This window comes from Oncorhynchus nerka, linkage group LG18 (assembly GCF_034236695.1).
Source record: "Oncorhynchus nerka isolate Pitt River linkage group LG18, Oner_Uvic_2.0, whole genome shotgun sequence".
NCBI lineage: Eukaryota > Metazoa > Chordata > Actinopteri > Salmoniformes > Salmonidae > Oncorhynchus > Oncorhynchus nerka.
In genome coordinates this window covers 54,721,862-54,748,483 of record NC_088413.1, presented here as the reverse complement: position 1 = coordinate 54,748,483, position 26,622 = coordinate 54,721,862, and the positions used below count along the sequence as shown (strand labels likewise).

General features: G+C 43.3%; 1 protein-coding gene across 1 annotated transcript in view; it reads right to left on the bottom strand.

The window, feature by feature from the left end:
* The window catches only part of LOC115146126 (bridge-like lipid transfer protein family member 1), a 129,583-nt gene that overhangs the window by 75,605 nt on the left and 27,356 nt on the right, over positions 1-26,622 (bottom strand). Inside the window, 19 exon segments of the mRNA XM_065004191.1 lie at positions 2,694-2,814; positions 3,051-3,221; positions 7,852-7,922; positions 8,016-8,153; positions 9,433-9,706; positions 9,872-10,363; positions 10,536-10,770; positions 10,967-11,211; positions 11,373-11,698; positions 13,885-14,004; positions 14,140-14,268; positions 14,335-14,511; positions 16,696-16,833; positions 16,998-17,216; positions 17,401-17,618; positions 17,707-17,813; positions 18,699-18,892; positions 19,016-19,113; positions 19,279-19,434. Of these exon segments, the coding sequence (XP_064860263.1) occupies positions 2,694-2,814; positions 3,051-3,221; positions 7,852-7,922; positions 8,016-8,153; positions 9,433-9,706; positions 9,872-10,363; positions 10,536-10,770; positions 10,967-11,211; positions 11,373-11,698; positions 13,885-14,004; positions 14,140-14,268; positions 14,335-14,511; positions 16,696-16,833; positions 16,998-17,216; positions 17,401-17,618; positions 17,707-17,813; positions 18,699-18,892; positions 19,016-19,113; positions 19,279-19,434 (3,629 nt within the window).

The window sequence follows — 26,622 nt, the reverse complement described above, 5'->3', positions numbered from 1 at the left end:
TCATTGAAATAACTGCCGGTCTCATGGAAATTGACCGTCAATTAACATTAACATCTCCGGCTTCTACTCATAGCCTACAACCCACTGATGCAGACCTTTGGAACATCTACATTTTAAAAAGTCTAAAATAGATGCAATATAGTCTACACCATCACAGTAAATGCATGATTTATTTTAGGCAGGTCTAATGAAACATTTTGATATGAAGAAAATGTATTTCAGAAGAACAGAATAGCATATTCTGAGGCATCCTTATGTTAGGCCCTGATCTGGCTATGCCATATGGCTGTGGGCTACACTAGTTCACTTAGCAGGCAAGATTTTCTAATATTTCCCATGGCATTATTTTATAGCAAGAACCATACAATTGAACATATATATTTTATATATATATTTTTTTCCCCGAACGATTTGAGGGCGTGCACACATGCGGCTATTCTGTGTTGAGCGGTTTAAAAGAAACAGGTCCAGCTATATTAGAAATCAAAACATATATTCTAAGGCTGCATGATGTGACAAATTATGATTTGAAAAAAGGCATGAAAGAAGTGCTCTGCTCTGTTTCCTGCGCAGGCTAAGATTGGTAGGCTACTAATGACCATCAGAGGCATCAGACCTCCGTTTTGGAGGAGCCTAGTTACAATGACTGAATGGTCACATGGAATTTAACTGCGGCCATGACTCCTGACAGCTAGTGTGGTGGTAATAGGGTCACCATAACAGCCCTATGCCTGGCATCTATTACCATGCCCAGTGCACACACTTCATCAGTCTCTCATTCTCAATTTGACAAGCACTTGATAATATTCTCACACAGTACATTCAATTCAATCTGATCTTTACACATATAGCCTGTGAAATATTTGTATTTATTTAGAATGGCCCACAAAAACAAAAACTCATCCATAGCCTGCCCTTGAATAGTGAATGAAGGTTATGTGCAGGTACTTTTTTAATATGCCAGGTAGGCTACACCGTATGTAAAGGGGATTAATGTACTTCATTTAAAAGAATTTAGCAATAAATATAGCAGCGGGAGAAAGCGGGGATCCGCTTTTATTAAATAGTGGCCAGTCAAAACTCAGTTCACGCGCAACTGGGCTTATAAGAACATTTTTCACTAGACTCTAGGCTACGGGCTCTCCAAGCATGTTCCAGGTGTCTTGGGCCTATAGGATACGTTTGAAGTTATTTGGCCATTTCAGTTGTAATACTAACCTTAGCAAAACATATAGGCCTATGGGCTAGGTCAAATGATGCACACAAATATGATTTGAAAGTCGCAAATAAAATTCACAGGTTATAATATTCTCACCATTCAGACTATTCTCAATTTAATCTTGTCTTTATATATACTAAACAATATGTGTGAAATTAGTTATGATTTAGAATGGGCCATTATCATGCACCAGTCAGAACAGGAGCAGGGTAAAAACAAAAATCCGTATGCACTTGAAAAGCAAATGGAGGATGCTTTTCCTGCGGTTAATTTTCATGCCAGCCAGGTAGGCTACTTTGGTTGTAAAGTGAAGCAATGTGCTTAACAATAGAATGTTGAGAAATAAATATAGTAGGCATCTCCCAGTGGTCACCAACCTTTTCTAAGTCAAGATCACTTTCGCAGTCAAAAAGCAAGCTGAGATCTACCGTTCTGATTTGTTTTTAAACACGACTTAAAAAAACGTAACATTAAGCTAATAAAAACAGCTCTGTAAGTATGGGGTTTGAGCAGTAGGCCTAATACATTATCACAGCATATTAGCTGTATGCCTGGCCTGGTAATATTGTTCTTCTCTAACCATATTATATTTCAAAACTCAAGCTTTGATTACAAAATATATCAGTTGGTGTAGCACTTGCTAGGCACAGCTGAACCATTTTTTTTAATCATTTGAAAATAATTCTCTTTTTTACACTAGGTCAAATTATGACCTCAGTGTTCTTCAGGTCGGAAAGTCGGCGGTCTAGAAAGATGCCATAGTTTCTGACTTGGAATTCCGAGTTGGATGACCATTCAAAACGAATGACCATCAGAGGCATCTGAGCACAGTTTTGAAGAAGCCTAGTTACCGTGACTGAACATTCACATGGTATTTGGCTGTGGCCATGACGCCTGACTGCCGGTGTGGTGGTAATACGGTCACCATAACAGCACTATGCATGGCATCTACAACCATACCTGGTTCAAATGGCACTTAAATATTTTGTTTTGCCAATTCACCATCTGAATGGCACACATACACAATCCATGTCTCAATTGTCAAAAATCCTTCTTTAACCTGTTTCCTCCCCGTCATCTACACCGATTGAAGTGGATTTGACAAGTGACATCAATAAGGAATCGTAATGTAGCTTTCACCTGGATTCACCTGGTCACAGTCCTTAATGTTTTGTACACTCAGTGTAAATTGTAATTATTGAGGACCTTGAAAATGTAAATGAAGTACTTGAAAAAGCCCCTGAATGTTCTTGGCCAATGTTGTTGTATAGGTGGAGTTATGGGTCCATTTGTATATATTTACTTTTATTCCTCTAAGTACACATGTGGAACTGCATGAAAATAATTTTTATTTTTGTTTCAAACCATTAAGAAATGTTGATCCCAATGTCACACATTGGCCACATTATTTATAGAAAGACCCTTATAGTGCTCTACTTTTAGCCAGATTTACTCCTTGGTGAGATTTACTTACGGATTCAGTCACAGTGGACTTGCTGATCTGATAGGCTTCGTTTAGGACCATCCCATGCAGGTCATCCAGAATGGCTGCAGGGTGACGTATACTGACGTAGTGGACCATAGACTCAATGTATCTGTAATAACACCTCATACATTGTCAATGACATTAGCAATATATATTCCTGTAATATGACAAGGAGACTTGTTGGGCACAGCTGCTGTGGGGAGACACTGATTGCAGATGGAAAGGCAATATGTTTAGAATTTTCTATGATGAGCTGGTCTATAAGATTACCTATAACAGTATTTTTACACAAGCCTTTGGTGGCTACAGCATACAAGAACTTAATATAAACCCAATTGATGTTACCTGTCCAGAGCTTCAGCCACTAGAGGGGTGAGCACCACATTGATTGCCCCTTTCACTTCCACGATGGCGGTGGTTCTGGTCTGGGAGAGGGGCTGCTCCAAGGTCCAGTCCTCAGTGGTGGTGTCGTCTGTGTTCTCCATCGCCTTCTTATCCAGAGGAGTGTACGGTTGGCTATAGTCACATAGAGAGAGATGCAGTTACAGATCTGTGTGTGAGAAACACACAGAGCAGACCATAGAGATTATATTAAATGAGTTATATATGTAATTATATGGAGCAGACATACATACACTGAGTGTACAACAACATAAGGCACACCTTCCTAATATTGAGTTGCGCCCCCTTTAGCCCTCAGAACAGCCTCAATTCATCGGGGCATGGACTCTACAATGTGTCGAAAGTGTTTAACAGGGATGCTGACTCATGTTGACTCCAATGCCTCCCACAGCTGTGTCAAGTTGGCTGGATGTCCTTTGGGTGGTGGACAATTCTTGATACACATGGGAAACTGTTGAGCGTGAAAAACCCAGCAGTGTTGCAGTTCTTGACAAACTCAAACCGGTGCGCCTGACACCTACTACCTTGTTCATTGTTGTAGAGTGCAGTCTGGAGACCACATATTGAGTGTCTCAGTCTTGTGTCGGTGTATCGGTCTTGTCTCGGTGTCGGATACATTTTCACTTCCCAGGACCAGCCGAGACCAGCGGAATAAAACTCATTATCATCATCTTCCATTCAGTCAGTGCATCAAAGCGCTTCGCTAGGCCAAATATAATACATACTCTCCTTTCTTGAAACATTAATATCTTATCGCCTATTGAAACCTGTGATTCCTACTTTACTCGTAACATTACTGTCATTTACTTTCATTGAAACATTTCCTCAAACTTTGTCCGAATTTCCTTGACTCGCTGGTAGGGAAGAGTCGGGAAATGGTTGGAAAGTTGCATGCTCACTATTAGTAAGGGGAGACGGGGAAATTATAACAGTCTTTATATCTATAATAAACATGTTTGTGCAGTGGCAAACCTATTGGATCTAGGCCTTCAGTGTGTGACATGCTTGTGATGCTGAAAGGACAGCAATCGTAATACCAGCACACATGTAAGAGAGTGCACATTTTGTATAACACAAAGTGTCAGTGGTGTAGTGGAGGCTATTATTGCAGGTATAGGCCTTATACCCACTTTGTTTTTCAGTGGGTATTGTGTATATTCACTTCTTAATCCCTACTTTTGCATATCAAAGTAGTGTAATGGAGGTATACGACTTATTCATTATGTACAGTCGTGTCCAAAAGTAACCGGTGAACTACAGTTTAAATGCAACTATGTTTCACACTCACTTAAGTTATTAATGGCTAACAACAGCATGCGAGTTTCAATAAAAACTAGTTTTACTCAACAGAAGAACCTTTGAAACCTAACTTCTTGTTGAAAGTTATTCTTGTAAAAGGAGAACCTAACAAATTTGCAAGAACATCCTCGTTGATAACACCTGCTGCAGCCACTACAAACTAGCCCGCAACAAAAGCTAGCTAGCTAGACCGTGGGAAAACTACTGCTCGATATTGCACAGTGGCCTGTTGGCCTTCGAGAAGGCAGAAGTTTCCATACGTTTTTGTAAAAGCAGTTCCACCCATTACAAGTCTATGTGATTGGTTGATTCCACTCCAAAAATGTGCCCTAATACAGTTGAATGGCAGATGCCTCTGATGGCCTAGCAAATGGCTGACACAGCTAGCTTTATACAACAGCTGGGTCTAATTCCTGAATTCTGATTGGTTAAACCCAAATTCTAGCCGGTGCCTATTCCACAAGTTACCACAGGCTAAATCTATGACAATAAAATGCCTATATACTCTGTTCCATCTGACTGTGCAATCCACTGTCTCATCAGCCCAGCCAGGCATTCATTTATAAACAATTTATAAACTACACCGCTCAAAAAAATAAAGGGAACACTTAAACAACACAATGTAACTCCAAGTCAATCACACTTCTGTGAAATCAAACTGTCCACTTAGAAGGAACACTGATTGACAATAAATTTCACATGCTGTTGTGCAAATGGAATAGACAACAGGTGGAAATTATAGGCAATTAGCAAGACACCCCCAATAAGGAGTGGTTCTGCAGGTGGTGACCACAGACCGCTTCTCAGATCCTATGCTTCTTGGCTGATGTTTTGGTCACTTTTGAATGCTGGCGGTGCTTTCACTCTAGTGGTAGCATGAGACGGAGTCTACAACCCACACAAGTGGCTCAGGTAGTGCAGCTCATCCAGGATGGCACATCAATGCAAGCTGTGGCAAGAAGGTTTGCTGTGTCTGTCAGCGTAGTGTCCAGAGCATGGAGGCACTACCAGGAGACAGGCCAGTACATCAGGAGACGTGGAGGAGGCCGTAGGAGGGCAACAACCCAGCAGCAGGACCGCTACCTCCGCCTTTGTGCAAGGAGGAGCAGGAGGAGCACTGCCAGAGCCCTGCAAAATTAACTCCAGCAGGCCACAAATGTGCATGTGTCTGCTCAAACGGTCAGAAACAGACCCCATGAGGGTGGTATGAGGGCCCGACGTCCACAGGTGGGGGACGTTTCACATTTGCCAGAGAACACCAAGATTGGCAAATTCGCCACTGGCGCCCTGTGCTCTTCACAGATGAAAGCAGGTTCACACTGAGCACATGTGACAGACGTGACAGAGTCTGGAGACGCCGTGGAGAACGTTCTGCTGCCTGCAACATCCTCCAGCATGACCGGTTTGGCGGTGGGTCAGTCATGGTGTGGGGTGGCATTTCTTTGGGGGGCCGCACAACCCTCCATGTGCTCGCCAGAGGTAGCCTGACTGCCATTAGGTACCGAGATGAGATCCTCAGACCCCTTGTGAGACCATATGCTGGTGCGGTTGGCCCTGGGTTCCTCCTAATGCAAGACAATGCTAGACCTCATGTGGCTGGAGTGTGTCAGCAGTTTCTGCAAGATGAAGGCATTGATGCTATGGACTGACCCGCCCGTTCCCCAGACCTGAATCCAATTGAGCACATCTGGGACATCATGTCTCGCTCCATCCACCAACGCCACGTTGCACCACAGACTGTCCAGGAGTTGGCGGATGCTTTAGTCCAGGTCTGGGAGGAGATCCCTCAGGAGACCATCCGCCACCTCATCAGGAGCATGCCCAGGCGTTGTAGGGAGGTCATACAGGCACGTGGAGGCCACACACACTACTGAGCCTCATTTTGACTTGTTTTAAGGACATTACATCAAAGTTGGATCAGCCTATAGTGTGGTTTTCCACTTTAATTTTGAGTGTGACTTCAAATTCAGACCTCCATGGGTTGATAAATTTGATTTCCATTGATAATTTGTGTGTGATTTTGTTGTCAGCACATTCAACTATGTAAAGAAAAAAGTATTTAATAAAAAGATTTCATTCATTCAGATCTAGGATGTGTTATTTTAGTGTTCCCTTTATTTTTTTGAGCAGTGTATAACCATCACATTTACATACGTATTCAGACCCTTTACTCAGAACTTTCTTGAAGCACCTTTGACAGCGATTACATCCTCGAGTCTTCTTGGGTAGATCCTCGCAAACTCTGTCAGGATGTATGGGGAGCATCGCCGCACAACTATTTTCAGGTCTCTCCAGAGATGTTTGAGTACAGACTCTGGCTGGGCCACTCAAGGACATTCAAAGACTTGTCCTGTCTTGGCGGTGTGCTTAGAGTCGATGTCCCGTTGGATGGTGAACCTTCGCCCCAGTCTGAGGTGTCTGGAGCAGGTTTTCATCAAGGATCTCTCTGTACTTTGCTCAGTCTATCTTTCCCTCAATTCTGACTAGTCTTCCAGTCCCTGCCGCAAAAACAATCTCCACAGCATGATGCTGTCACCGCCATAGGGATGGTGCCTAGTTTCCTCCAGAGGTGACGCTTAGCATTCAGGCCAAGAGTTAAATCCTGGTTTCATCCAACCAGGCAATCTTGTTTCTCATGGTCTGAGTGTCTTTAGGTGCATTTTGGGAAACTCAAAGTGGGTTGTCATGTGGAGAGCTGCAGAGATGGTTGTCCTTCTGGAAGGTTCTCCCATCTCCACAGAGAAACTCTGGAGCTCTGTCAGAGTGACCATCAGGTTCTTGGTCACCTCCCTGACCAAGTCTCTTCTCCGCCGATTGCTCAGTTTGGCCGAGCGGCCAGCTCTAGAAAGAGACTCGGTGGTTTAAAACTTCTACCATTTAAGAATGATGGAGGACTCTGTGTTGTTGGGGACCTTCAATGCTGCAGAAATGTCTGTACCTCGTCAGAATCCTGTCTCGGGGCTGTACAGACAACATCATGGCTTGGTTGTTGCTTTGACATGCAATGTCAACTGTGGGACCTTATATAGACAAGTGTGTGCCTTTCCAAATCTTGTTCAATCAATTGAATTTACGCAGGTGGACTCCAATCAAGTAGTAGAAACATCCCAAGGACAATAAATGGAAACAGGATGCACCTGAGCTCATTTTCAAGTCTCATAGGAAAGGGTCTGAATACTTTTGTAAATAAGATATTTTATACATTTTAGAATGAGATTGTAACGTAACAAAATGTGGAAAAAAGGGAAGGGGACTGAATACTTTCTGAACGCACTGTACACTGATTGAAGTGGATTTAACAGGTGACATCAATAAGGGATCCTAGTTTTCACCTGGACAGTCTATGTCATGGAAAGAGCAGGAGGTCCTAATGTTTTGTACACTCAGTGTATATAATGCGCACACGCACACACAAACAAAGCCTAGCAAAATCAATTTGAAATACTTGTTTGTGTCTCCCATCAACGAAAGACCTCTGTCTAGTAGAGAGCTGGCAGAGAGGCCTTGTTTAACCACCTACAACATAAGAGAAATGGTTAAGACCTCGGATGAACAGACACACACACACACACACACACACACACTGTCTATATAGAATGTGTTTCTTACCTTAAAGCTGGGAACAGAGAGCTGGTCGAAGGAGGCAGAGCTCTCCTCACTGGTGGGCGTGTCCAGGTCCAGGGGGCGGTGTAGTGAGGACTTGGAGGTCCTCTTATTGGTGGGCTGCTTCTGAGACCAGTTAGACACCTGTGGTGTATTCAGAAGATGGTCAGAAGGTTTAAGATGTAACGAAGAGAGCTGTCATGATTCCCTATTCTCCCTGATAAACAACAATGTAGGTGTAGGCTTGCAAAACTACTGGTAATTTACAAAAGTTACCCACATTTCTGGTAACTTTGCCATAGCTTACATGTTAATTACCAATCTTTGGTAATTCGGTACTACCTTAAAAAAATGTATTCATATAAAGTATACATTTTTATATACAGTTGAAGTCGGAAGTTTACATACACCTTAGCCAAATACAACTCAGTTTTTCACAATTCCTGACATAAAATTCACTGTTATGTCAGTTGGGATCACCACTTTATTTTAATAATGTTTTTTAAGAATGTGAAATGTCACAATAATAGGAGAATGATTTATTTCAGCTTTTATTTTTTTCATCACATTCCCAGTGGGTCAGAAATTTACATACACTCAATTAGTACTTGGTAGCAAGTGTCGGGATTTTGTCGTGAATTTTGTCCCATTCCTCCCGACAGACCTGGTGTAACTGAGTCAGGTTTGTAGGCCTCCTTGCTCGCACACGCTTTTTCAGTTCTGCCCACACATTTTCTATAGGATTGAGGTCAGGGCTTTGTGATGGCCACTCCAATACCTTAACTTTGTTGTCCTTAAGCCATTTTGCCACAACTTTGGAAGTATGCTTGGGGTCATTGTCCATTTGGAAGACCCATTTGCGACCAAGCGTTTAACTTCCTGACTGATGTCTTCAGATGTTGCTTCATTATAATCTACATAATTTTCCTCTCTCATGATGCCATCTATTTTGTGAAGTGCACCAGTCCCTCTCGTAGCAAAGCACCCCCACAACATGATGCTGCCACCCGTATCCTTCACGGTTGGGATGGTGTTCTTCGGCTTGCAAGCCTCCCCCTTTTTCCTCCAAACATAAGATGGTCATTATGGCCAAACAGTTATTTTTTGTTTCACCAGACCAGAGGACATTTCTCCAAAAAGTACAATCTTTGTCCCCATGTGCAGTTGCAATCCGTAGTCTGGCTTTTTATGGAGGTTTTGGAGCAGTGGCTTCTTCCTTGCTGAGAGGCCTTTCAGGTTATGTCAATATAGGACTCATTTTACTGTGCATATAGATACTTTTGTACCTGTTTCCTCCAGCATCTTCACAAGGTCCTTTAATCCCAACCCTATACAGGGGTGTCAAATGTATGTACAATACGTTACTTTTCCTATCTAATAATAATAATAATTTCAGGGATAAAGTAATGTGTCTCAGCATTACCTGGTAGTGTGCCAGGTAACTCTGGTAGCAGGCCATGACGTGGGGCTGTTGTGTCACCAGGCCTGGCTCGGGGGTCTTCTCCACCTCCACCGAGCCCTCCTCCTCCAACCCCAGCGCCGAAACAAAGGAGGCCTGCGACTGGTGGCTGGGGATGGGGTGGGCTGGCAGCGGGGGCAGCATGGGGGGCATGGGTAGAGGCCTGGGCTCTGTGATGAGATCCCCGTTCAACACATAGGTGAGGGGGCCCTCCACGCTGTGGTAGATGGAGCTGCGGCTGGAATCACAACAGATTGGTTTAAATACTGCAAGCATGTGTTGTTTCCCTTTATTTTACTAGGTAAGTTGACTGAGAACACATTCTCTTAGAATGTACGCGCTTAGGTAAGAGGGAGAAGGGTCGGGAAAGGAGGTGCAGTCATTTAGCAGCTACAGTCCCAACCTGTAGTGGTCCATGTGGTAGGGCTGCTGCTGGGGCTGATACTGCATCTGCTGCTGCTGCTGCCTCCTCTTCTTCCTCCCAGGGTAGGTGCCTGGACCCTCATCTGCACTGCTGATGGGCTCAAAGTCCTCTGCTGCTGAAAAGTAAGCTTCGCTGTCAGCCACCGACATGCTGGAGTCTGCTGAGCGGTACTGGTGGAAGGTGCAGGAGTCTGCGGACGGCGTGAAGGGGAAGGAGCTGTAGCTCCGGCGCGGAGAGTCCAGGGCATTCTCGTCACTACGGGAGACCTCGCTGCTGAACTGGACGCCAGCGAGGGGCGGCGGAGGCTTGTCGGTGAAGACGGCCGCCGACAGGCTCTTGGTGCTGCCTAGCCGGGCAGACTGCATGGAGGACTGGCGCTTGAGGGGCGAGCGGAGAGGGGAGCGGAGGGAGGAGCGCTCCTGGGCACTGTTGGGAGAGATTGGGGAGCCCTCAGGGACATCTGTAAGAGTACTGTGTAGAAAGAAGAAGGGGTTGAGAATACCAAGATAATGCACTTTGGAATCAACAAAAAGTCAGCTTCTTCACTCTTCGTGGGCTAGTATGGGGGCTGTTGGTCAATTGTGAATATGTGTGAGCATTGTGTATGCCTGTTGCACCCCTGGAGCACTCATCTGCTACTCACTCTGTAGTGCTTTTGCCGTTCATGGGGAACATGCGTTCCTCAGTGCTGGGAGACGGGCTGTCCCTCTCCCCGGCCAGTAGGGGCAATGCAGCGCTGGAGGAACTATTTTCCTCGGAGGAGGAGGCCGAACTGTGGGAGCGCGGAGGCACCTGGAGGCTCAGGCGTTGACCCCGCATTCCGGGATCCGGGGCCGGACTGGGGGTACAGGTGTCCTTCATCACCGCCAAACCCTTACCTATAGAAGGGAATACACACTACTGTAGGTTACGTGTGTTCCAGATACACAGATCAAAGCTTATAAATGGAACAGAACAGCATCCTTGACATTTAACAATTTTCACAGTGAACCCAGATATGACCTCTGCATCGGTCTACAATCTCTATGAACTATAATCCTGTACCGTTTGATAAATAAATTATAACTCCCGTACCATCGGACAGTTTGGTTGTCTCCTTGGTGACGATCCACTCTCCAGGCTGCAGCAGTGATTGGCCGTAGCAAATGTCTGACTCAGCGCTGGAGGAGAAGGCAGAGCTCGAGGGGGTCTTCTCCTCCAGATGGAAGAAGTCCAGGCCTGTGTTGGTGCCCCCGTAGAAACGACAGCCCCCCAGGCAGCCACACTTATTCCTGCTTTGCTTGTTACGCCCTGTCTCATCTGGCCACAGGAACCATAGACTGGGAGGAAGGGAAAGAGAGAGACAGCACACTCATGTCTCTGTGTTCTCTGTGTCTGTGACTGCTGCTGGTGGTGGCAAGACCAATTTTCTCTAGGGATACATTTCCCCCTATTTTCTTTGGGATCAATAAAGTGTATTCATTCCTTCCTCCATTCCTACCTCTTGGTGTGAGCGTCATGGAGTTCCAGGAACTGCCTCTGCACCTCATACTTGGCCGGGTGGTCCGCAGCCAGTGCCACGTCAGCTGTAATCAGGGCAAAGTTGACCGAGCCAGCCTCCAACCAGAAGGATCTCCGCAGTACAGGGGGCTGGACCGGCCCTAACCCCTGACCTGGAGAGGGCCCTGGTCGGACCCCGTCTGACTGGGGTTGTTGCTGCTGCTGTTCAATGTACTGGTGGATATATACGTCCTGAACCACAGCACTGATCCCTTCTCCTACCGCCTGATTGTGCAGGTTGCAGTTGGCCAGTCGGATGGCGCCGGTCTAGGTGAAGGGAAGGCAGTGTTTTTCAACTCCTGTCCTCAAGCAGGGCTTGACATTAACTTTCTAACTTTTTTGACACTTGTCACTCTGGACATGTAGGACAGATTTTTTTACTTGTCCAAAAGCTTAAACTTTTACATCATTTTATGATTCAAGGAACCACTTTACAAAATAAAATGTATTACCATCTTTTTTTTTTACCATAAAGAAATATACAAAAATGTAGGCTACACACTTCCTATTGGCATCTTTGCATATTCAAACCCGTCTCAAAATACAACACTGCCCCTTTAAGGCTCTCCTGGAGGATGGTTGGCCACACTTGGTAGCCTATAAAACATTGCAACATTACAATTACAACCAAATACTTTTTTACATCGTTATAAAATAATTCCCTCCAGGGCTAGAAATTAAGGGCGTCCTGTCGTCCCTGGGATGATCAAAAATATTTATACGGTTCAAAACAGACTCTGGGACACAGATCCATACAAACAGTGCACATAATTGGTTTTATTTTAAAAGCAATGATGCAACAGATCAGACCGTTTAGCTTAAGGTGTTGATAAAGTTTTATTTCTTTATAATATAAGCTCAACAATGTGCACATGGCTGTAGGCTATGCGCAAATATTCCAAAATGCAATTAGCGGGAAAACACTGTTCTCAAAAGCACACCGAGTGGATCCATGTGACAGAGATGAAAACATCAGTTAGAAATAAAGAAAGAGATGTAAAGATGCATCAACTAGCATGGGTTACTAATATGACTAGGATTATTCCTTTGGCTGCCGGACAATAAAAGAACGTTGATTTGAAAACCAATAGAACAAGAGAAAAATGCTGATTTCAATGTGTTTACAGTGCCTTCAGAAAGTATTCACATCCCTTGACTTTTGTTGCGTTAACCGAAATTAAAAATGTATTAAATTGGATTGAATTGTTACTGACCTACACACAATATCCATTGTTACTGACCACAAAAGGTTTTCCAATGCCTCACAAAGAAGGGCAAATATTAGTTTAAAAAAACAGCCATTGAATATCCCTTTGAGCATGGTGAAGTTATTCATTCTACTTTGGATGCTGTATCAATACACCCAGTCACTACAAAGATACAGGCGTTCTTCCTAACTTAGTTGTGGGAGAGGAAGCAAACCGCTCAGCGATTTCACCATGAGGTCAATGGTGACTTTAAAACAATTAAACTGTGATAGAAAATTGAAGAACATTGTAGTACTAACTTAATTGACAGAGTAAAAAAATTATTATTATCATCTAAAACATGCATCCTGTTTGCAACAAGGCACTAAAGTAGTACTGTGAAAAATGTGAAAAAAGCAATTAACTTTTTGTCCTGAATACAAAGTTCTATGTTTGGGGCAAATCCAACACAACACATTACTGAGTACCACTATCCATATTTTGATGTATAGTGGTGGCTGCATCATGTTATGGGTATGCTTGTAATCGTTAAGTAACGGAACATGCAAATCCTAGAGGAATACGTGGTTCAGTCTGCTTTCCACCAGACACTGGGAAATTAATTAACCTTTCAGCAGGACAATAACCTAATATTTATGTAAATGAGATATTTCTGTATTTAATTTTCAATAAATTTGCTCAAATTTCTCTAAACAAGTTTTCACTTTGTCATTATGGGGTATTTTTTGTAGATGGGTGAGATTATAAATATATATATTTTTTTTAATCCATTTTGAAATTAGGCTGTAACAAAATTATGTGAAATAAGTCACGGTGTATGAATACTTTCTGAAGGTACATTATTTATGTAATTAAAAGTCTCATTAACCTTTGGCTACATTTTCTGCCGCCTCCAGGTCAGCATCGGTTTGGACAGGTGGCTGTAATTAATATGCATATCACCTTCACTTTGACATGTGAGCTTTTTTATTTATGTAGGCCTATATGAAACATTTATTTGAATATTAATCCAATGTTGGCCTCTCTGATCCAATTCTGATTGGAGTAATTGTTTGATATTGTGATTGTCGGGGGATATTTTTTTACTTGTCCATTTGGACAACTTAAATCTGTATTCTTCTTGTCTGACTTTTTTTTTTAATTTTTTTTTTTTTACTTGTCCCAGCCATGAGGATAATCGTTAATGTCGAGTCCTGTCAAGTACCCCCTAACGTTAAACATTTTGTTCTAGAGTTTAAGAATTACCTTGATGTTGGCTGCACAGCTGTGCTCCACTATGAAGAGGTCGGCCCCATCCACAGCCAGACGGGTCATGGTGTACTTGAGCTCCTCAGAAGTCCGGCAGTGTCCAGGCAGGCAGGCCATCTACAAGAGAAGAGAACAGAATAGTTACACTGGTTTATTACTGTCTTATATTTTTTACACAAATATAGAAAACCAGCAGACTACAGATTCTCTAGTTATGTGATTTCCATGCACGGGAAAGTGTCTAAGTGTTACCTTGGAGTCACACACACGGCGGTCCACCCCATGCTGGCAGATGACAGAGGGCTTGGGCTGTTCCAGCTGGAACTCCCGGGAGAAGACGTGAAACATGTATGTCTCGCCCCACTCCATCACACTGGCCAGCTGAGGAACAACACATTCATTAGATATACACACAGACACACACAGAGAGAACAGCAGTGTACAGACCTGTGGCATGGTGACTCTCCCAGTGAGGGCCCCGGCTTGCATGTCTATGAGCCAGGCGTACTCCAGGGTGTCTGTGCCTAGAGGCAGGCCCTGGGCTGAGAACATGGCGTGGGCACGCATCTGCAGACCAGACAGACTCAGGTGGCCGTCCCTCAGAACACCATCAGATGTGGGCCGCTGTGTGGATACAGGTAATAATTAGGCTGTCAAAGTTAACGTCTTAACGCATTAATCACATCTCCATTTCTTCACCACACGCTTAAGCGAACGCGTTTCCACACAAAACCTTTTAAGTGCAACACACAACACGCTCTGTGCTGCTTACAGTGTGCACTCCATCTCTGTAGCGCTTTCTATCTCTACTGTGGTGCTACTGTGGTGCTACTGTGGTGCTTAAACATCCACTATGCACACAGCTTTGAGCAACCATTTGAAGCAAAAAGTTCAACCATAAATACATTCCTAGGCCTTTCTTTAGATAACAGGAAAAGCATCATTTGTACAGAAGCAGCTAGCTAGTTATGCTCAATGTTAGCTAGCTAGCTAGCTAATCAAAATAATGTCTACAGTGCCATGGCTGATTCAACTCTAAGTTCCCACAATGATTTTGAGCAGAACAGGATATCCATTCCATTTAGCTAATGTTTTTGTTGTAGTTCTCAGGTCAAACTATTTAAGCAAATGGTCACACATTTTTAGTAGTAGCAGCTTGTGACTAGTTCATGTTGAAGAACATGGATAAGTAGCCTAGGTTAGATGTAATAGCTGTTTTATATATTACATGAACTCAGACCTGGCTGATCTGTTGTTATTGTCTTCTGTGGAATTGATAACATTGTTGGACAGGTTTAAAACCTTCTTTTCCCCTAAAGTCAACCCTGAATGTTTAACAACTTGTGTGTTCATGCAAGTGTTAAACTTCAAGAACAAGATGGAGTAGGCCTACTTAAACATTGGAAGCATTAATAGCTAGCTATATGCTGTGGTGTAAAGTACTTAAGTAAAAATACTTTAAGGTACTGCTTAAGTAGTTTTTGGGGGTATCTGTACTTTACTATTTATATTTTTGCCAAACGTAACTTTTACTTCACCACATAACTAAAGAAAATAATGTACTTTTTACTCCATACATTTTCATTGACACCTAAAAAGTACCATTGACAGGAAAATGGTCCAATTCACACACTTATCAAGAGAACATCCCTGGTCATTCAACCCTACTGCCTCTGATCTGGCGGACTCACTAAACACAAATGCTTTGTTTGTAAATTATGTTGGAGTGTTGGAGAGTGCCCCTGCTATCCGTCAATAAAAATAAAAAAATGAGAAAATTGTCCCGTCTGGTTTGCTTAATATAAGGAATTTGAAATTATTTATACATTTACTTTGACATTTAAGTACATTTTAGCAATTCCATTTATTTTTGTTACTTAAGTATATTTAAAACCAAATACTTTTAGACTTTAACTGAAGTATTTTACTGGGTGACTTTTACTTGAGTCATTTTCTATTAAGGTATCTTTACTTCTTCCACCACTGGCTATATTGTATGTCAGTGACTTTTGTGTTGTTTATGTTGAAAATACCATTAAAAGGTTCTAATGAAGAGTATTTAGTGTTTATTTCCCTTACAATCAAAACAGATTGCCTATAAGTAGTTTTTGGCACATTTTAGCAAATTCAAAAATTGTGAATAATGCCATTATTTCTATTCCTTATTTTAATCGCATTACAGTGCTAGTAATAATAATAAACTTGTTGGAGCATAAAGACAGGTGGGATTAGCTTCCTATATGCATATACACGCATCACACAAACATCCAGACATTATGCATGCACATCTATCATACATCCATCACATGCATACAATCTTGTGAAAGCACAAAACAACCTCTTAGAATGGTTAGTTCCTACAGTTTGACAGTCAGTCAAATGGTAGTATTGTGTGATGTGCATTGCTAATAGGTAAAAAGTGTCTATTTGATTCTTTGCAATTCAAATCTTCAGCCAGTTGATCCACATTCACAGTACTCTCAAAACATTGAGCCACATACCCACAACAAAAATGTTGCAGTCTATTATTCTCAGCAGAACTCAGTTCTGCAGATACTTGCATGAGGGAAGAGATTACCAACCAGGGCATTTCAGGTAAATCTCTTAGCTCTGAGGCTCCAGTAATAACAAACCCATGGCTACTGCTAAGCATACAATCATAAACCATGTTCTGTGCCATGTCTACATCAATCCAGTGCTTTTAAATCCTTGTCAACATGAACAAATGCACCCCTTGAAGTGAAATGTGAGGGCTCTTGTATGAATGTATCACTAAAGCTCCTTTCCTTTCGATTATGATTGACTCACCTGGTAGTTGTCACTGATGAATATGTGAGCCGGTGAGAGCACAAGCTGGAGCATGGTCTCTTTGTAGCCCTTTTTCATCTCAAAACACAGCTTCTCTAGGAACCCCGAGGGGGCTTCAGGACTGTCGCTGCCGCAGTGCTGTCCAGACACACGTGGAGAGAGAGAGTTAGAAGAATGTCTGGGTTAAGGGGTATCTCCAGCACTGGTACAACTGGTACAAAGTGGTGCTGGTAGACAACATAATGTGTTAGTTGCTGATAAAGATTGCTGGTTGTTGCAGGGGTAGGTGGGGATGGACTTACCATGGGCAGGCGTCCGTGCACCTTGTAGAGGTTGATGAGGACGGTGATTTCCCAGGGGCGCAGGGCCAGGGGGTGGAGGGTGGCACCATCCCTCCCGTCATCGTCCAGGCCCAGTGGAGACCAACCCAGGGTGGAGGAGGTGGACAGGGAGGACAGCACAGGGCTGGACACCGCCTCCTCAAAGTCTGTGTACATGTCGTCCTCACCAAAGTAGTTCTCCTACAGAAGGGGGAGAGGGATGTGTGGAGGGTTAAATCTTGTGACATTTTCTAACCAAAGGGCTGAATCCTTGATTTGAAGAATGTACACGTCACTCAAATGTTTTCCTCAAATCTCACATTTTTTCTGGATGTCTATGAGTCTGCACAGTTTTCTGTGCTGTATGTTGTCTCCCTGACTGTACCTTGATGGAGACGAGGGCCTTGAGCAGGGGTCCGTAAAGGATGATCTGGGAGTCGGGGGACATCTCTATCTCCACATGGAGCCTGTCAGGGGGCAGCTCAGAGGGATCTGTGGTCACCCTGCTGTTGTGGGCAGAGCTGCGAGGTGGTGGCGGGTGGGGCACAGACGAGTGCTCAGGGGGGCGCAAGGACGACAACATGGCATCCTCCATCTCCGACACTGCAGGGACAGAGAAACACTCACGTAGAAGTACAGAGCAGGAACATATAAACGCAAATTAAGTTAAACATCTTAGGAATCTGCTCACAGGACTGCTTGAGCTGTTTGTCTGCCTTCTGGGGGTAGATGGGGTGCCAGGTGTAATCAATGATGAGCAGGAAGTTTGGGACGGTCCAACAGTCCACCCAGCCAGCTCTGAAGCACAAGGAACAAATGGCATAGTGAAATGGTAATTACATAGTAATAATTATTTACTTGTTTATTTCTTTGGGATACAGTGAAACAAGCACCACAAAGGGCTGTGGTTGACATTCAATTTTGTCAGACGGTTATTGTATCACAGTAATTAACCGTTAACATAAACGCATTTAGCATCTCCAGGCCTCCACGCATACAAGCTGCATGCACGGCTTTGGAACATCTACATTTACAAAAACTATTATAAATCAATTGAATATACACCATCACAATAACTCCATTATTTATTTTAGGTCTAAAGAAAATGTATTTCAGAAGAACAGAAAATGAGTTGGCCTACGGTATGTTATCTGGCTATGTGCCATCCCATAGGCTGTTGGTTTGTTCATAAGGTGAATGCACCAATTTGTAAGTCGCTCTGGATAAGAGCGTCTGCTAAATGACTTAAATGTAAATGTAAAATTAGAAAGCGCTGTCCATTTCGTTGTTAGGCTTTGAAACAACATCCACAACAACCGTGGTTTTTCACTGTTTCAACCTGTTGTTGAACTTCTTTCTTCAAATTCATCAATCAAAGTGAGGTGAGTTTTAAAAGAACATACTGTTTTGATAAGTGTTTAATGTGATTTTCAATTGCATTTGCATTGCTGTCAGAGTGGTTAGAGGGACAATAGAGCCCTGAGTATGCCATTAGCACTCTGAGGATTGTTAGCGAGTTGGGTACCAGTAATGCGTATCCAAAGTACATAAGAGATTACTGTCTTTACTGTGGTCATGACTTCCGACTGCTGCCCTAGCACCTCTACCACACAGTTTCCTAGTAAATGATGGCCAAATACTGGTGGAATACCGTTAATTAAAGTGTTAGTGGGTCTGACTCACTCTGCGTGGGTGATGTTCCTCCAGCCGGACTTGTTGAGTTTGGGAGGGCCGCCATGGCTCTGGCCCTGGCTCTCCCCAGGCATGCACATGTCAGGTGGCAACTTGCTATTCTGGTAGTCCTTGGCCAGGGTGAGCAGTGGGTACCTGCTGGGGTGGCAGTCTGGCAGGGAGAGCCGCAAGTCTGTGTCTTCAGCCTGGGATTAACACAGAGACAGACTTATACGTGCCCACATCGGGAAGTACTGTAAGGGTACTCCTTACATGAAATGATCTTGAAATCATTAAAAATTCCATCTGCTATTAGCTACTGTACTCACCCTCAGACAGAACCTTGTATTGCAGGTGGTAGGGACATACTCATTAAAAGGCAACGTGAAATCAATGTTCAAAGTCTCCCCACAAGCAGCCAGATACACTGAAAGACAAAGGGTTATACAATATCAGTAAAAAGTTAATCATTTCGATTCTTATGTGCATCAAAAGTGCAGGCAAATTGTATATGTTCACTACATACAATGTTAAGTTCACTCCTTGCGAATTCTTGAGTTTGTTCATCATTTAATTCCAACAGCTGTCTCACCATTCTCCTGTTGCTTAGTGGAGCAGTCGATCCAGTTGTGCTGGTTGGCAGCCCAGAGCATCTCAAACTGGTGGAAGACAACCTTGAACTTCCAGGCGTAAGGGACAAAAGAGTAGATATCCGGGGCACCGTCACTGGCCCAGTCCCCGATCAGGTCTAGAGACGGACAAGAGCAAACCAAAGTGTCTACATTCAGCAGCGTTTGATTCAGTACAATATGTGTACATCAAATGTCTATAGTGCAATTCCATGCCAAATAAGCCCTCAATTTTCATTCTTAACTGGGAGGAAGATTGTTTGACATGGTTTTTACATTTGTATCAACAACAAAAATGTAATGATGAATGTGGCCATTTTATGCCCTTTTTAGACCTGGACATACCTACTGTAAGACCCTAGGCTCTGTAAACCGTGCATGATAGACATCTTGGTGTCATTATAGTCCTTATAGTGTGCTCTAAAATATGGAGTATGTCTTGATCCTGAAATGAAATATTTCACATGAATTTATCCAACATAACATATTTTATTACTACCCTTGTAGATTTAGCTTATTTTAAGACATTGTTTGTCGCAAAATACTCTACAAGTACATCACATTTCAGTGTATCCAGAGTATGCTCTTTCGTAATTCTGAAGGTATGATCAATTGATGAGCACCACCAACACAGTGAATTTGGAAAATGGATTCAAAAGGTAACTCCCTCTGCTGCTGACATGCTGAATGTGCGATCCTAAAGGACGGCGGTGATTGGTTATTTACCTATAGATTTGTATGTATAAAATGGGTCATATCAGAGAAACCTCTCCGCTAGACATTATTTGGGGTGTTTTTTCAGTCTCCCTACATATTTATGAGAGGATGTTTCGGACAAAATTATGCACTATGGCTGTATTTAAATTTTTTTCGCGCCTGCAGAATTAATCCAATGTCGTCATTGGTTGACTGAACCTGCTCTCTTCCTAGAGCTGGCCGCCAAAACAAACTGAGCACTCCGCTTGGAGTTTAACAAAAGGTACCTAAAGGACTCTCAGACCATGAGAAACAAGATTCTCTAGTCTGATGAAACTCTTTGGCCTGAATTCCAAGCATCTCGTCTGGAGGAAATACCCCATCAGACCAGAGAATCTTGTTTCTCATGGTCTGAGTCTTTAGGTGCCTTTTGGAAAACGCCAAGCGGGCTGTCATGTGCCTTTACTGAGGAGTGCCTTCCGTCTGGCCACTGTACCATAAAGGCCTGATTTTTAGAGTGCTGCAGAGATGGTTGTCCTTCTGGAATGTTCTCCCATCTCCACAGAAGAACTCTGAAGCTCTGTCAGAGTGAGCATCTAGTTCTTGGTCACCTCCCTGACCAAGGCCTTTCTCCCCCGATTGCTCAGTTTTGCCAGGTGGCCAGCTCTTGGAAAAGTTTTGGTGGTTCCAAACATCTTCCATTTAAGAATAATGGAAGCCAGTGTTCTGCCACTTCTTGGGGACCTTCAATGCTGAATACATGTTGTTGCTGACATGCACTGTCAACTGTGGGACCTTATATAGACAGGTGTGTCTTTCCAAATCATGTCCAATCAATTGAATTAACCACAGGTTAATGAAGTTGTAGAAACATAAAGGATGATCAATGGAAACAGGATGCACCTGAGCTCAATTTCCAATCTCATAGCAAAAGGTCTGAATATTTATGTAATTAAGGTATGTTATTTTTTTTTACATTTTCAACAATTTCAAACAACCTGTTTTCACTTTGTCATTATGGGGTATTGTGTGTAGATTGAGGAAAAAATATAATTTAAGAATGTTTAAATAAGGCTGTAACGTAACAAAATGTGGAAAAAGTCAATAGGTTTGAATACATTCCAAAGGCACTATACACACACACACTATTTGTTTTGTATATTTTCCTTTTATGTTCCCCTAGCCCTACCACCCCTCCCTTAATTGGATAAAACTAATGGACAACAACACTTGGGCTTCTACTTCCATCTTATACATACTACATACATTTTACAGACAAAATGTATTTTACTCCCATCAACCCTAATCTACCATTTTGTTAAAACACGTATACTTGCCAACATTTGTTTAAACGATACCGCTAAAACAAATGATGCAGGGAGTTGGTGTAAGACTGAAGCTAGTTTATCCAAATTACAATTCATGAATATCACAATGAATTGATAAAGTCGTCGAAGTCAGCACTTGATTGTTTTTTTAATAACACCATTATATACATATGTTCAAAAGCCAGTGGTGACCCATCATTCAGGGCAGAGCTCCACCTGTTGAGCAAAGAAATTATAAATATTTTTTTTCTAACCAGGTGGAGCTCTGCCCCGAATACTGGAACGGTGTATACACACACACTACCAGTGAAAAGTTTGGGGACACACCTACTCAAAAAAGGTTTTGATTTTTACTATTTTCTACATTGTAGAATAATAGTGAAGACAAACTATGAAATAACACATGGAATCATTTAGTAGCCCAAAAAAGTGTTACATGTTTTATTCTTCAAAGTAGCCACCCTTTGCCTTGATGACAGCTTTGCACACTATTGGCATTCTCTCAACCAGCTTCACCTGGAAAGCTTTCCAACAGTCTTAAAGGTGTTCCCGCATATGAAAAACAAATTATTGTCCCACTAAGCGCAAACCAGATTGGATAGCATATCGCTGGAGAATGCTCTGGCAGCCATGGTGGTCAAGTGTGCCTTGAATACTAAATAAATCACTGACAGTGTCACCAGAAAAGCAGCCCCATACCATCACACCTCCTCCTCCATGCTTCACGGTGGGAACCACCGGGGCGGCAGGTAGCCTAGTGGTTAGAGCGTTGGACTAGTAACCGAAAGGTTGCAAGATTGAATCCCCGAGCTGACAAGGTAAAAATCTGTCGTTCTGCCTCTGAACAAGGCAGTTAACCCACTGTTCCTAGGCAGTCATTGTAAAGGATTAATTTGTTTGCGCAATGTCAATTGCACTGTCAATGTGTCAGTATATTGTGTATGTAAGTGAATCCTCATGATTGTATTTTCCTTCCTTTTTAGACCACATAGGCCTAATCACTGATGTGATCTTCCTGTCTGGGTTGCCCCCCCCCCCCCCCCTTGGGTTGTGCCGTGGCGGAGATCTTTGTGGGCTATACTCGGCCTTGTCTCAGGATGGTAAGTTGGTGGTTGAAGATATCCCTCTAGTGGTGTGGGGGCTGTGCTTTGGCAAAGTGGGTGGGGTTATATCCTTCCTGTTTGGCCCTGTCCGGGGGTGTCCTCGGATGGGGCCACAGTGTCTCCTGACCCCTCCTGTCTCAGCCTCCAGTATTTATGCTGCAGTAGTTTGTGTGTCGGGGGGCTAGGGTCAGTTTGTTATATCTGGAGTACTTCTCCTGTCCTATTCGGTGTCCTGTGTGAATTTAAGTGTGCTCTCTCTAATTCTCTCTTTCTTTCTCTCTCTCAGAGGACCTGAGCCCTAGGACCATGCCTCAGGACTACCTGACATGATGACTCCTTGCTGTCCCCAGTCCACCTGGCCGTGCTGCTGCTCCAGTTTCAACTGTTCTGCCTTATTATTATTGGGCCATGCTGGTCATTTATGAACATTTGAACATCTTGGCCATGTTCTGTTATAATCTCCACCCGGCACAGCCAGAAGAGGACTGGCCACCCCACATAGCCTGGTTCCTCTCTAGGTTTCTTCCTAGGTTTTGGCCTTTCTAGGGAGTTTTTCCTAGTCACCGTGCTTCTACACCTGCATTGCTTGCTGTTTGTGGTTTTAGGCTGGGTTTCTGTACAGCACTTTGAGATATCAGCTGATGTACGAAGGGCTATATAAATACATTTGATTGAATAGTCTATGATTTGGGTGACTGGAGTCTTTAACAATTTTTTGGGTCTTCCTCTGAGACCGCCTATTATTTAGCTCCTGGATGGCAGGAAGCTTGGCCCCACTGATGTACTGGCCTTTACGCACTATCCTCTGTTGCGCCTTACGGTCAGATGCCGAGCAGTTGCCATACCAGGCAGTGATGCAACCGATCAAGATGTTCTCGATGGTGCAGCTGTAGAAACTTTTGAAAATCTGGAGACCCATGCCAATTCTTTTCAGTCTCCTGAGGGCGAAAATGTGTTGTTGTGCCCTATTCACAACTGTCTTTTTGTGTCTGGACCATGATTGTTTGTGGACACCAAGGAACTTGAAACTCTCGACCCTCTCCACTACAGCCCTGTCGATGTTAATGGGGGCCTGTTCGGCCCTCCTTTTCCTTTAGTCCATGATAAAAAACGTTGTCTTTCTCACATTGAGGGAGGGGTTGTTGTCCTGGCACCACACAGCAAGGTCTCTGACCTCCTCCAAATAGGCTGTCTCATCGTTGTCTGAACAGGCCTACCACTGTTGGGTCGTCAGCAAACTTAATGGTGGTGTTGGAGTCATGTTTGGCCACGCAGTCGTGGATGAACAGGGAGTACAGGAGGAGACTAAGCACTCACCCTAGAGGGGCCCCAGTGTTGAGGATCAGCGTGGCAGATGTGTATTTGCCCACCCTACCACCTGGGGGGCGGCCTGTCAGGAAGTCAAGGATCCAGCTACAGAGGGAGGTGTTTAAGTCCCAGGGTCCTTATCTTAGTGATGAGATTTTTGGGCACTATGGTGTTGAACGCTGAGCTGTAGTCAATGAACAGCATTCTCACATAGTTGTTCCTTTTTCCAGGTGGGAAAGGGCAATGAGGGCGATTTGAGATTACGTCATCTGTTGGGGCAGTATGCGAATTGGAATGGGTCTAGGGTTTCCGTGATGATGGTGTTGATGTGAGCCATGTTGATGTTAGCCATGACCAGCCTTTCAAAGCACTTCATGGCTACCGACGTGAGTGCTTCAAGGAGGTAATCATTTAGGGATGTTACCTTCGCTTCCTTGGGCACAGGGACTATGGTGGTCTGTTTGAAACATGCAGCTATTACAGTGAAGACACTTGCCAGTTGGTCCGCACATGCTTTGAGTACACGTCCTGGTAATCCGTCTGGCCCCACGGCTTTGTGAATGTTGACTTGTTTAAAGGTCTTGCTCACATCGGCTACTGAGAGCATGATCACACAGTCATCCAGAACAGCTGGTGCTCTCATGCATGCTTCAGTGTTGCTTGCCTTGAAGCGAGCATAAAAAAGTATTAGTAGGCTGGTAGGCTCGTGTCACTGGGCAGCTCGCAGCTGGGTTTCCCTTTGTAGCCCGTAATAGTTTGCTAGCCCTGCCACATCCGACAAGCGTCAGAGCCGGTGTAGTAGGATTCAGTCTTAGTCCTCTCTAGTGCAATTAATTTATTGTTTGACGTTGTGTTGTGGCTTTGCTGGCATGCATAAAAAAAAAAATTGTTTGCCCCACCAAGATTTAACATGCTAAAATCACCACTGACAACAGCTAGCAATATATACACCACAATGTTGGTTGAATGTTCCAGGCAAGTTCCAGAATCTTCTTCAGATGGTTAACCTCGTGTTGGGTAATGGCAGCTGTTTTTAGTAAGCTTTGAGTATGTTGGGTTTGGGGGGGCTTTGACTCTGGCTCCTTGTAGAGAACCGTCTGGTCCTTTCTGCACTCCACAACCAGGTGGACAAGCCTCTCGTACACTTTCTTCACCGCACACTGCTTCGACCTCTTTTAGAAGATTTGTGTGTACTGCAAGTCTCCTGGAAAGACATGAAGACTGATCATGAGGATGTGTAACCATACAATAGACCATGTTCGTCTGTAAACAAATAAGGGCACAGTAGACTGGTATGCGTTTTGCTTGACTTGTAGGCAGTCTAGCTGTGTATAAGCAACTACAGTTGTGCTGTTGAGTAGACAAGCTAGAAGAGTATACCAACAGCCCCTCTCCTGCCTGCCACAGAACTGACTGCAAGGATAAGAAATGTTTGAGAAGCACTTATTTTGTTGACAGTTTAGTGTATTGGTGATTTTGTTTTCTCAAGAGGGTATTGTGCTTTTATAAATACCTTTGCCTGTCCTGGCTGGTTTCAAAGTAAGATGATGTTGATCTTGAGTTTATTCCAGGCCGAAAGCTTTAATCTAAATGGGTCTACAGGTTCTGTACTACTAAAGCTGGTGTCAATGTTGTCATCAGTAGCAGGGTTAGTGGGTAGGACACTCAGTAGTCAGTGATTAACCAACATTTTACTACTTTTCCCCCATCAATACACACGCAAAGCAACGAACTACATCCACCCACCCCCCTCACGTCAATAGATCATGCACACTAACCTTTACACACCCACCCCCAACAGACACCAGTCAGTCAACCAGTCAGTCAAGTCCTGCATGAACAATAATACAGAGAACTACAGTAGAAGTTGTAGCCTCATTGTAAACACACCAACTATGACAACAAGACATGGACCAAGTTTATGCCTAGCTCCAGTATATTTATTTGCTCATCATGGAGTCATGGAAAGATTTAAGTTAAATTTGAGGAGACTTACACTAGCTCCTGGTGCTGATATCTTTGCAGATGTTGATGGGATCGGACTCTAAATAGAACACAGTCAATTCAGGCTCTGCGGAAGTTCTTTATCTAGCTAATGGTTCACTTACTTAACCTAAGGAAGCTGACATTAGCTTACAACGTTAAATCACATTGCCAGATAGCAGCTGCCTAATTACATTGATATGCTTTGGAATGTTTGGCCAGTGTATTATGAAAGCTAGCTAGATGTTGGTTTAGATAAACAAATTTGTTTGCTAACCAGTTAGCTTGGTAACATTAGCTGTGTTACCTCAGCTTGACTTCTTTTCACGGGTGATGTTGGGCTGATCAGTTAGCTCCCTCTTTGAAGTGAAGGGGAAAATCGATAGAATAGCATCACTTTTCAACATTCGACGACATGGCAACCCCATCAGTTGAGACTTCAGATCCGTCAGAAATCCTCTGGCTGAAAGTGCTGGCTACAAAACAGACATTTTTATATTTCTCACACCTCCACGGGCGGTCCTGGACATTCTGAAATCCCCAGGAATTCTGGACATTGTGGTTTGCTTACAACCAGGCAATGTAGCTGGCCCGTTTCTACCCATGAGATGCAGAAACGCTTGTATTTGCGTGTAGTGAGGAAATAAATGTTTATTATGAATAAATATTAATGGAGCTAGTGCCTTCGGAAAGTATTCAGACCACTTGACTTATTCCACATTTTATTACGCAGCAGCCTTATTCTAAAATTGATTTTTTTTAAAAATAAATCTCATTAATCTACACACAATACCCCATAATGTCAAAGCACAAACAGGTTTTTAGAACTTTTTGCAAATGTATAAATATCACATTTCCATAAGTATTCAGACACTTCACTCAGTACTTT